Source organism: Pseudorasbora parva, chromosome 7 (genome assembly GCF_024679245.1).
Source record: "Pseudorasbora parva isolate DD20220531a chromosome 7, ASM2467924v1, whole genome shotgun sequence".
In the NCBI taxonomy this organism is placed as follows: domain Eukaryota; kingdom Metazoa; phylum Chordata; class Actinopteri; order Cypriniformes; family Gobionidae; genus Pseudorasbora; species Pseudorasbora parva.
The window spans coordinates 7,398,433-7,411,077 of NC_090178.1; the positions used below are offsets into that span (position 1 = coordinate 7,398,433).

The window sequence follows — 12,645 nt, forward strand, 5'->3', positions numbered from 1 at the left end:
TTTCACATTTTTAATAAATTATAATTATGATGTCATAGTATGACATAAATTCGACATCATCTCATATTAGCGGTCTCATTTCAGAAGGCTTTTAACGAAATGAATACTTTGGTAAATCTAAAATAAAAATAAAAATATTTTTAAATAAAACAAATGTATAACATAAAATGTCGAAATTATAAGAATAAAGTCATAATGTTTACTTTTCATCTCATAATTACGATTAACCAAAGCATGTGTTTTTTTTTTACCTTGATGAAATGCGCTTCAAATACCCTTATTCTATCAGCCCATCGCCTCTTATTTTGCTCTTATGTAAAAATTATAAAAGAAGATCACGCAACTTCCGGCGAGAACGCCTTCTTATCTGCGCCGTACTTCCGCTTCTCTCCCCCTACCTTGTGCGGTGCGAGAGAGAGCGCGTGTGCCACAGAGTCTCGGCACACTCATCTTATATAAAAAATCAAAAATACAAAAAAAAATCACAAAACAGAAAAAAATACCAACAAAAAATCTACTTTTATTGCCGAGTACCTCGGTGAAGCAGGATCCGCGGACATATTTGAGAAGTTTATTAATAAGGCAGCACCGCAGTAGGCCTGAGGAGATTTTAATCATCTTGTTATCATCGATACCGCGAACACGTCGACGCCAATTCGGTACCAAACGCGTTTTAATTAGTCTTCAAGTCTGTTCTTTAAGGGTATCTGTCGTGTTGAAGCGTTTTCGAGAATTAAACCGAGAAGATTGTAGCTCGCACGTCGCCATTACTAACGTTAAGCTCGTCGGCGTTTCCAGGTGTTCGGTTAGATCGCTCTTTTGTCGCACGGAAGGAAGATGAACCCCAGCGCTCCCAGTTACCCGATGGCCTCCTTGTATGTGGGTGATCTCCACCAGGATGTCACCGAGGCCATGCTGTACGAGAAGTTCAGCCCGGCTGGGCCCATTCTGTCCATTCGGGTGTGCAGGGACATGATGACCCGCCGCTCGCTCGGTTACGCCTACGTCAACTTCCAGCAACCCGCTGACGGTAAGCAAACGCTCCCGGTTTATTTCTACCAAGACTGATTCAAACGACATTCGGATGTCAATCTAGTTGGGTGTCACAGACACGTGCAGCATTTGTGTCGCATTTTTTTTTAAACAATTCATACACATTTGTATGAGGACTGATGAATATCGTAGTTGTCGTTACTGAGTACAACACCCAGGACATTAACCTCACGAACAGTTAAAAAAATCCCCAAAGTATGTCTCTAACGTATCCTGTCCTTCCTTGCACGTGTATTGGGAGCTTCCAGACATGCCGTAGGTGTAAATCTTATACTGATTCAGAAAAAATATTTGTATACGTGGGTTGAAATGTGGCTTTTTGTCCCTTATTCATAATACAATTTAGTGACAACACAACCAATGTACAAATTTGCTAAAATTGATACTTTTTTTTACACTTTATGTACTCAGACTAGCGCTAGAGGGCGCTACACAGCGCTCGTTAATTAGTCCAATATTAATGTACTAATGTATTATAGGAATAGGTCACCCTGAAATTAAAATGATCTTACTCTCCCTGAACTTTTTGAAAGTCTCTATAAGTTTTTTTTCCTGCTGAAGAAAGAAATAACCAAACAGTTGATGGTCACCATAGTAGAGTAAGAAATACTTTTAAAGTTAAATTAACTGTTTGGTTACTGACAATCTTTAATATATCTTGTTTTCAGCAAAAGAAACTCCTACAAGTTTGGAGCAAGTTGAGGGGGAGTAAAAGACAGGTCATAACATAATACTATTATTTTTATCTGTTTCAGCTGAGCGTGCCTTGGACACGATGAACTTTGACGTGATTAAGGGGCGACCCGTCCGCATCATGTGGTCCCAGCGAGACCCCTCACTGCGCAAGAGCGGTGTGGGCAACATCTTCATCAAGAACCTGGACAAGTCCATCGACAACAAGGCCCTTTATGACACATTCTCTGCCTTCGGAAACATCCTGTCCTGCAAGGTAATAAATGTGTGTGTGCAGTGATGTGCATGTTTCTGTTGTTTGGCGCTTGTGCTCAGTGCTGGTGTTCTCTTTCTGAAGGTGGTTTGCGATGAGAACGGCTCTAAAGGATACGGCTTTGTGCACTTTGAAACCCATGAGGCCGCAGAAAGAGCCATTGAGAAAATGAACGGCATGTTGCTCAATGACCGCAAAGTGTAAGTGCTTTTTGAAATAACCGCATTGTACTAAATCCTGTCGGTTTGGAGTGATGTTTCAAGCATGATGTACTTAGTCATACTAATTTAAATAGATATTACATTTTATAAGTTGTTTTAGGATATAAGTATTAAAAGGTTTTTATAACTGTTCATTGTAGTTTTAGTGTTATTTAGTGAGTTTGCCATTAATATATAGCCTCTATGGTGTTAAATTCATTATTCAGAATAATTACGGTAACGTATTACATCTTAAAGGTTTGTCGGCCGCTTCAAGTCTCGCAAGGAGCGTGAGGCTGAGATGGGCGCCCGTGCCAAAGAATTCACCAACGTTTACATCAAGAACTTTGGAGAGGATATGGATGATGAGAAGCTGAAGGAGATATTTAGCAAATACGGTGGGTGTTTTGCTGCTATTAATAGCCTTTTCACACCACGAATGACCACTGTAAAGAGAATTATAACAATGCCCATTTCGCAACTAGGTAGTTATAGGAACTAGCCACCTGGGCGGGTCCCTGAGAAATAAATGTTCCCCTAGGGCTATTTTCCTGGTTTCATTCACAGTAAGTACTCTGAAGTGATGTAAGCCGCACTTGTGACTTTTGATGGCTCGGCAGACTTTCATTTGAATGCCAGAGTGCACAGCTCTCACAGTTTACATCTTCATTAGTTTACAATAGTGTTGTCACGATACCAAAATTATGACTTCGATACGATACCGGACTAAAATACCTCTATCGATACCACGGTAAAAACAACAGATATGACAACAGAACTTATTATTCATTAATTAATTTTTTTACTAAAAATTCACTTGGCCAGCATGTTCCTGCCCTGGTTTTGGACCATTCCCTCATCTTATTGATTTAAAAACTGCCAGTGTTAACATCCTTGGAGAGATCACATTATCAATCATGTTATCATTGACTAACCTTTCGCTTCTCAACAGGTTGGGATGACCAAAATTGTATTTCATGATACGAGTAATTTAAAATTTTTAAATGTAATTTTATAATTATATAGATTTTTAATTGTATCTTTGTTTTTTAAAATAAGCAAAACATGCAAATTACAAAACAATATGACAAAAACAGTGCTTTATTTTTCAGCTACATTTGGTCTATTTAACAGTAGCAAGTCAAGAAAGAAATTAATCAAAATATTCTTAATAAATATTAGTTAATTTAGCAAAATGTGGTGTTTTTTTATTTTTCATTGGTGTTTGATTAACATTAATTACACAGAATATTAGGTCTGCAAGACCTTCATGGATCTAATTACCTCAGCTTTATACGTTCACTAAAGACATTTCGACTGTGTTTACCTGAATACTCACCAGAATGTGCGTTTTTACATATGTTTGACCTTTCAAACCCCAATAATCCGCCAAAGAACTGAATCCCGTATCCGGCTGTTAAGGCTGACGTCACGCGGCAGCGCTTCCGGGTCCAAACGCTCTATCTTATACCACAAGAAAAACTACAAACGGTGCTAATATACACACACAATGTGGTGTGATACTACAAAAAAAGCTATAATCATAACCTTTTTCTCCATACCAAAATTCCAGATGGTCAGACAGTGATTCATCTTTTTTAAATCGTTAAAATATTAATGTATGTGACGCTGTGAGCACAGACTGTTGTGTAGACTGTAAGTATTTAAAATGTTAAACTTTTTTAAACGTTCGATGTTTAATATGAATAAATTGCGCTCATAAACGGGCGTCAATGGCATTCTCAAGTGAAACGAGTTGAGGCTTGGACCCAGAAACGGCGTTCCTTACGTCACGACTTAACAAGCGGATTGTCTGAAAGGCGCGTGCTTCAGGTCAGAGTCCGGCTCGAGCACGTCCCGCGCCACGCTTGTTCTTATGCGCTCATATTTGTTGCTTTCTTTATCATGCGCTGCGCGTATATATTTAACTCTTCTACTTCCAATGTTTAGTGAACGGTGGAAGCAGAGCTCTGCACGCATGCCCTGACACCTGCTGTCACACATCGATGCAAATTAAGAAATACAGCTCATATTAGCGCAGTCTTCCTTAAAGTACCGGTACTAATAAGTCCATATCGTACCGTTTGTAATAACAGGGTATTGCAATACTTTTCTAGTACTGGTATATCGTGCAACACTAGTTTACAATCTGTTTATCAGTCCAGCCTGATATGTTATTAGATATACAGTCTACTTTGTGTAACAGTTCCATGAAAGTATTAGCGTTTGTTGTGTGATTGATGCCCATTGTCAGCAGTTTAGCAGAAATGCATAATCATGTTTCGCTTGTTCCTCAATTGTGTTGGATTTTCTTCTTGGCGTAAAGGTTGAGCAGTACACCCATCACCTTTTTCCAGAGTAAATGTATAGTCTATAATCTGTATAAACAGCTTTTGTTTTCAAATTTCACGTGCATTCTGCCAATCAGTGCACACGTCAGTATTTGCATCTATTGTGCTTTAGTAGACCCTACTTTGAAGTTGGAGCTTTAGTTCTTCTCCCCAAAGGTGTTCTTAGAACTAAAATTGTTCCCTGTTCCTGTGGTACAAACAAGCTGAAAAGCGGGTACTTCCCCAATTAGTTCTAGGACCTGTGGAAAGGTTCATCCAGTGCTTATTTTGGCATCAAGCTGGGGGAAAAAGTCAGTGATTCCAATGACTGTTTCTCTGTGCAGTTATATTTACAGTTGTGGACTTTGTCTTTTATATTTGGGAACATTTCTAGAACTGCATCTTTATTGTTACAGTTGTCTTGTAGCCTTACAAGCCAGACCCACATCAAGATGTTTGGTGTGGAAACTCACCATTGACAGGGCTCAATCCAAGAGGCGTGATAAAGCGGTTGTCTTTGTCTAACTCCCTCTGCACGCAATTGGATAGCGCTACAACCAACCAGAGCAACGTGAAGCGGAGCTTCTTGATAGATTAAATTTCACCGTATCCGGTCGGCAAAACTCCGAACACATCTTCCTTTTTAAAGAATGACTTCAGTGCCAATCTTTTCTCAAAGAAAAGCTTAACTCCAAGTCTTCCAGTGTCACGGTCAAAGCTGATTCGAAAGACCGCTGTTCGCCAGCTACTGTGTTTACAAGAAGCACGCAAGCGCAACTCTTCCGTCATTATGTTCCCCCCCGACTCTGCACGATGTGATTGGCCTGACCACAGTTTGGTTTTTACAGCTCAGAAGTATATTGAGAGTTGCTAGACGATACTAATGGCAGATTAGATTTGCTGCCGCTATGGTGCGTCTAGATTTCTAGGCTTGTTGTCTTGTGTAAATGAGCCCTCTTTTGACCTAATTGCATGAATCAGATCGTTGACGTGTTCGGCTGTCATTACAGGTCCAGCGCTGAGCATCCGTGTCATGACCGATGAGAGCGGCAAATCTAAAGGCTTTGGCTTTGTCAGCTTTGAGAGGCATGAGGATGCCCAGAGGGTGAGTAGAGACAGATTAATATAATTTTGTAATACTCAAGTTTTGTTTCCTGACGTGTTTCCTTTTGATCGTCAGGCTGTGGATGAGATGAATGGAAAAGAGATGAACGGGAAACAGGTTTACGTGGGTCGTGCGCAAAAGAAGGGCGAACGTCAGACGGAGCTTAAGCGCAAGTTTGAGCAAATGAAGCAGGATCGCATGACTCGCTACCAGGTATAAGTGACTTGTGCTTAGTGACTGATATGAACATTAGATGAAAATGAGGGTGGTGTAGTGTTTAATGGGTCATTGATGCTTGTCTGTGAACTTAATTCATCTTGTTTTTAACAGGGAGTCAATCTCTACGTGAAAAATCTGGATGACGGCTTGGATGATGAACGCCTGCGTAAGGAATTCTCACCATTCGGCACCATTACCAGTGCTAAGGTACAAACAATAAATCGCAATAAGCTTTGTTGTTTTTGATATGAAAGTCTCAACTTTAAATTGTCGATTTTGAATCATGGAATCAGTCTCATATTAGCCCTTGAACAAACATCTGCTTTGTGTTTTAGACGATTGATGTATAAACCCTCACAAGCATCGGAATGAATGACTTGATTCTTTTGTGGTTCATTCAGGTGATGATGGAAGGTGGCCGCAGTAAGGGATTTGGGTTCGTCTGCTTCTCTTCCCCTGAAGAAGCCACTAAGGCTGTGACTGAAATGAACGGCCGTATCGTGGCCACGAAACCCCTGTACGTCGCGCTTGCCCAGCGGAAAGAAGAGCGCCAGGCTCACCTTACCAGCCAGTACATGCAGAGGATGGCCAGTGTCAGAGCTGTACCGAACCCTGTCCTCAACCCCTACCAGCCCGCACCACCGTCTGGATACTTCATGGCAGCCATTCCACAGGTCAGATATCTCTCTTCTATTAAAGGTGTAGTCATATTCACTATTTTTCAGGTGAATTTTTGGCAAGAAAATGCAACGGGTTTGAGTTGGGTCATACAAATGCCATGTTGTCCATTGGAAAGCTGCTTGGTTTGAAAGATTGTGCGTTCAGCTATAAAGCAGCTCTACAGAAGACGATGGTTTTGATTATTCAGCTCAATTCATTTCAAGTTTTGTTTTCATCCAATAGTGTCAGTGCTGTTATAAATCCTGTGGTTGGTGGAAAATGTGTACATTGGAATAAGCCACTCCAGACTCCCCCATATTTTTGTTGTTGTGTGAAGATCCTCCTTTATGCGCCTATTGCAAGAGTCCTTTATGACTGAAACCTGTTCTGATGGACTGTGATGCTTGTACTCTTTTAGGACTTTAGTTTACTCTCATGAAAAGATTTTTAATGATGACCATATCGTTTTAAAATTGATCAAAGTTAAACTTTGGAAGTGTCATGGCATTAAGCTATACGAATAATGTCTGTGATGTTAAATTGATGACTACTGAATATTATGGTCTTTTAATCCCCAGCTTTTTTTGGCTTTAAAGTTTCGCTAATATCTGCATGTAGTGATTATTTACAACCTGTTCTGTTATTCCTCACTGATTTACAATCCCTTCTTTTGTGTGATTGACAGGCTCAGAATCGTGCCGCGTACTATCCCACCAGTCAGCTCGCACAGCTCCGCCCCAGTCCTCGCTGGGCAACTCAAGGTGTCCGCCCTCAGCGTGAGTAGCTCTGCCCAATTTTCCTCCCATTATACTTGCACTTTAGACCATAACTGTTTATTAAATTGTTTTTGTTTCTCACTTCCATTGTAGATTTCCAGAATATGCCCAATGCTATCAGGCCATCTGCACCCCGTCCACAAACCTTCGGTGCCGTGCGTCCCGCCTCCAACCAGGTCCCTCGAATGATCACCTCCCAGCGCATGGGTGAGTGAGGAACTTTGAAGTTATACACCCAGCAAGTGGATTACTCCACAGTTCATTGATCTTGAGTATCCTCTCTCTTCCTGGCAGCATCTCAAGCGATGGGTCCTCGTCCTACTGCTGCAGGTGCCGCCACGGGTACCGCTCAGGTGAGAGGAGTGCCACAGTACAAGTATGCTCCTGGAGTCCGCAACCCGCAGCAGCACATGCCAACTCAACAGCAGGTGCCCATGCAGCAGGTAATAGTTTTACATTTGATGGCACTTGTTGTGGACACCCCAATTTATCGCTGCCATTTTAAGAAAACAAGTGCGTCCCAGTTTGTGTACTTGTGCACTATTGTGCCATTTTAGTGTGAGTAGTGTTCACACTAAAAATTTCAAAAAGAAAAATGCACTTAAAGTACCCATATAATGCACAACTAACTGTTTTTGCTTATCTTTTGGAAAATTCACACACCTATTTATGTAGGATCTAGATTATATCCAACTTCATCCTCAAAAAAATGTGTAGAAACAATATTTGCTTTTATTATTTGTTAAAAATGTACTAGAAATTTAAGAATCGACAAGTACCACATTGAATTAAATGTGAAAGCACTCCAATAATCTGTTTTATTTACAGCATTGAAAAATATATATATATATATATATATATATTTTTTACAAAAGTGATACTATTTGGCAAACCTCAACTGCCTGATTTTTCTGATGCGTCACAATGTAACTGTCATTGGCCAGCTCTATATGCAAAGTTGGTTGTTGCATATCCAAGTTCATTTGCATGTAGTACACTCGTATAAAGTGATGCATACCATATAGCAAATTTCAACTGCTTCATTTAATCTAAATGCATAAGGCTTGGTAGATATTAACAATATCTATTGTTAATAAATTGTAAGGAGCACTATATAAATTAATTTGACTTGTTTTTCTTCCAATTGTGCAAGATGAACATCACATGTTTGCATTTTATTGCAAGTATTTTCAGTTTCTCTAATGGTAATATTTTTGAATCCCGTTCAGCCTGCTGTCCACGTTCAAGGTCAGGAGCCTCTGACTGCGTCCATGTTGGCTGCCGCCCCTCCACAAGAACAGAAGCAGATGCTGGGTGAGTGGTTCATTAGGTCTCGCTCCTGCTTTGTTTCCAATTAAGTTATATTTAAGTTTATTTTTAAATGTTAATTTTAAATATCTCATACATGCTTCTCTTTCCTTTCCACAGGTGAGCGTCTGTTCCCGCTCATCCAGAACATGCATCCTAGTCTGGCTGGAAAGATCACTGGTATGCTGTTGGAGATCGACAATTCCGAGCTGCTCCACATGCTGGAGTCTCCCGAGTCTCTTAGGTCAAAGGTCAGTGGTCATGTGGTGCTGTTTTTTGTTTGTTTTAGTTATGGGATTTTTCCTGATACCACATGTCGTTTATCTCTCTGCCCTAGTGCAAATGTAATGGAAAAACTGGGAATGTCAGTTTTTAAATTTTTTTATCATGGTACTTTGTACCAGATGAATATTCAGTCAACTAATGTATACATGGATTTTTAAAAAATATGTTTGTGCAATTGATCGGCACGATTAATCGTTAAAAGATTGCAATCCACACAATCTCATTCCTAAATGACATTAAACCTACAATCACACTGGAACATTTCAAATCCGTGTTCATACTGCCGCTGAACCAGAGAGCAGTTGTTACAGTTTAATTCTGAATTATCTTTTTCTTTTACAAATATTCATATCACAGAAGTACTAGGATAAATGTTTATAGTTCAGATATAAACATTGATGTCTATGAAAGCGATCACAATGGAATTAACCAACTTTAGAAAGTAACCTGGCGCTTCGTGTAACGATATTCGATTACATTTAGCCACCAGATGGCGACAAGTCGTCTGTTAAGAAATGTGGGGAAATTGAAGCTGTGATTGTCAGTTTATCCAGAATCGTGCATCTCTGGTATTTAATCGGTTATGTGTATTGCAGGTGGATGAAGCAGTAGCGGTGCTGCAGGCTCATCAGGCCAAGGAAGCCGCCCAGAAATCAGTCCCCAGCACTGCTGTGCCGGCCGTCTAACACAAGGTGAGAGATGTGTTCTGCAAATTCAGTATTTCATATTTTATGAATTTCCTCTGCTTGACATGGTTTGAAATGCACTTTTTCTGATTTATTTGTTTATTTACAGGATGAAACTCTCTGGCCCTAACTTCACCAAGAGGGACGCATTAAAAAAAGATAAATAAATATAGAAAAACCAGAAACTCAAACAGAAAAAACCCTACAATGATTACACCCAACTATTTTGCCAGGTTGAGATATCTTGACCTTGATTTAAACTTAAAAATGTACAAAAAAACAGAAAACTTTTAATTTTGAAAATTCCAAAACATTCCTTTCTTTTTATTCCTCTTAATGAATGCTCATTGTCAATTGTGTTCTTGCAGTTGATAGCTGAACATTTGGAAAAGTACATTGGATTAAACTGCTTGAATAAATAAAACTTTAAACATTTATTGGTCATGTTGCTTTATTTGAATAATTTGACTGTTACAAACCTTTGGACAAGTTAAATCATTTGCTTTCATTCTTAAATGCTCTTCCACTTTAAATGGCTGCAAATTAGTTTCATGCAAACATTTTACAAATGTGTATGCTTTTTGTGAAATTCATTCAGTGAGTTCAGCAACTGTAAGGTCTTCCACTGGAGATCATTGGGTTAATGCCCTGAAGGGTGTGAGGATGGTATTAGGTCAGTTGTAATGTGCTTCGTTTTCAGTCACATGCTGGAGTGACAACACTTGGCACATGATCAAGAGTTCTGTCCTAGGATCGAGTTAAATATCAACTGTTGTTCTGTCACAGCAACATATAGGGCTTACAGTAAACCACTAATGTAACTCCTGAACATATTTCATAAGGCATAATTCTATTGGTCCTTTAAATCTGTGACCCTTGGTAATTTTTTCTACAAGTACACTAGATGGCGGCAGCGGAGAAACTGCATGTTTTAAGCAACATTTCTGTTCTGGCTGCTGTGCAGTAGCCGTGCTAGTCCCATGGTTGCTTGTTTTTATTAAACATTAATTAAAGAAAAGAAAAAGGTTTAATGTGTATGTATATTTCAAGCCGGTTTAACATTTTAATCCTTAATGTATACATTTTCGTTTTTTAGGTGGGCCTATTTAATTCAATAGGTGCTAATACTTATTCATTACCTGTGTTTCCTTTAGGTACTAGTACTGTTTTTAATACTACTTTATTAAATACTGGTACATATTAAATGGATATTAGTCATTTATTCCATTAATGCTTATTTTGATTGTGACTAGTAACTATTGTTACACAACACTTCCGATCTGCAATTCAGATATCAGCTTTTCAGTTTTCCACTTCAGCTTTTCAGTTATGACTATTCCAATTGTGACTAATATTTTTAATAAACTAGTAGTTATTGATTTAGTATCAGTGATCTATTTTTATAGATGATCTATTATTGGATAATAGAAACCTAGTCATATGTATTGGATACTCGTACATCGTACGGTACCTGTTAAAGGCACAATATATCATAGGCCTATTCAATTTTTTTTTTTTTATCGCATAGATCTAGACTGCAAAGAGCGCTCCCTTTATAATCACTATAAGCTTTCGTTCATTCAATGAACACAATCTCGCACAGTTATGTTAATGAGGGAAGATGAATGCGCCTCTTACATTTACATAATGTCTACACATAGAGAGGATATGTGCAAGTAGTGCAGAACTCAGCAGCACTGGACAACAACTCAAGCGGTGAGTCAGTGGATTCTAACTTCAACACCTGTGGTTGGCCAATTGCATTGTAGCAATCAACAAACTTGTTTGTGATTGGCTACATTACTCACCGAAGCAAAAACACCGATACCCTGGATCTTTTGTCAACTCCTTTTCGTTACGAATTCTTACAGGGGATTACAGATCCTTTCATTACAAACGTGGACCTATTAATAGTACACCTATTAAAGTACTTAAATGCACCTATTAATAGTACTTATTTTTTTACTAATGTTAGTACTAATTTTTTACTAATGTTAGTACTAATGTAATAGTACTAATGTTACTAGTATTAGCCATTTTTATTTTTATTGAATTCGGTAACGTTAGCCATTCTGACTAACTATAATCATATTACATATGAGTTAAAAACAAAACAAAGTTGTGACTAGTAAGATGTCATAATTTTCTAGGTTTCATTTGTTTTTAGCAGAAAGCGGAAATGTGCTTGTCATGTCAAGACGACCGTTGGGATCAGCGCGCGACTCAAATATATTTAGTCAGGTAACGTTAGTAAATCCTCGAGATCATATCACACATCTTATTTGGTGAGTGGACGAGTTGTATGAATGTTAATGTGAACTTTATTCTTGCTAAATGTTTGTGCGTTCTTCGTAGTTCGTAACAGTTACTCAAACCCAGTGTTGAGTTGAGTATAAATTTAGCAAAACCATAGCAAATATTCGATATCAGACATTCCTTATATGAGTGTTATGTTCTATGGGATTATTAGGTCTAAAATAAAACCTTTAATTGGAAAACTCTAAATTACCAGTTAATTAGCACACTGTGAAGGAAAACGGGTTATTCCGGTTCACCAACCGAAGGAAAACTAAACTATCTCAACCTGGCCTTCAACTTTACAGCTCAGTCATTCTTATGACCGTAATAAAAGCTGAAATATAAATAGATTCGAGGTGCTGTCACTGGGAATGAATCACGTCCTGTTGATAAGACTTGTGTTGTGTGGAATATGTGAAGACACTGCAAAAGAAATTGTGGCATTTGACCTTAAATGTTTGAACTATCACACTCTTGTGAGGCAGACAGGCATGAGTTTTCTTGCTTTGAAGATAATGTTAAACCTCTGGTTCTGTTGCAATAGTTTTAGGTCAAGGCTGCAGAAAGTTATCCAGTAAAAGTCACATGTGATTTAAGCGTATATGTATTTACATTTACTGCAGGTTTATGCTACTCTAAAGGTTTATTTGTCTTCCCAATAAATGTCGAACACGAACACAAAATGTTGACTTGTACCAAGCACACATATGAGGTACAGTGAACATTGCCATATGGGGTCTTAGGTACTTAAAGGGATAATGTGCCCTGCCCCCAATGTC

At 38.8% G+C, this 12,645-nt stretch overlaps 1 protein-coding gene across 1 annotated transcript; it reads left to right on the forward strand.

Moving 5' to 3' along the window:
- The first annotated feature begins 381 nt into the window (after nt 1–381).
- On the forward strand, nt 382–10,001 carry LOC137082617 (polyadenylate-binding protein 1A). Its single transcript, XM_067447916.1, has 15 exons — nt 382–1,030; nt 1,809–2,002; nt 2,084–2,199; nt 2,458–2,597; nt 5,540–5,634; nt 5,710–5,847; nt 5,965–6,060; nt 6,255–6,527; nt 7,199–7,289; nt 7,383–7,496; nt 7,584–7,732; nt 8,519–8,603; nt 8,718–8,848; nt 9,479–9,574; nt 9,678–10,001. Exons 1-14 carry the CDS (start codon nt 838–840, stop codon nt 9,566–9,568), a joined length of 1,905 nt encoding a protein of 634 aa, XP_067304017.1. The 5' UTR covers nt 382–837; the 3' UTR covers nt 9,569–9,574; nt 9,678–10,001.
- The last annotated feature ends 2,644 nt before the right edge of the window (nt 10,002–12,645 follow it).

What these genes read in the sequence shown, in the direction of transcription:
- LOC137082617 (XM_067447916.1), top strand. Translation starts at nt 838, where the DNA reads ATGAACCCCAGCGCTCCCAGTTACCCGATGGCCTCCTTGTATGTGGGT. An exon ending in TTGCTCAATGACCGCAAAGT is followed by an intron (nt 2,200 to 2,457) that starts GTAAGTGCTTTT and finishes TACATCTTAAAG; the next exon opens with GTTTGTCGGCCGCTTCAAGT. An exon ending in AGCAGGTGCCCATGCAGCAG is followed by an intron (nt 7,733 to 8,518) that starts GTAATAGTTTTA and finishes AATCCCGTTCAG; the next exon opens with CCTGCTGTCCACGTTCAAGG.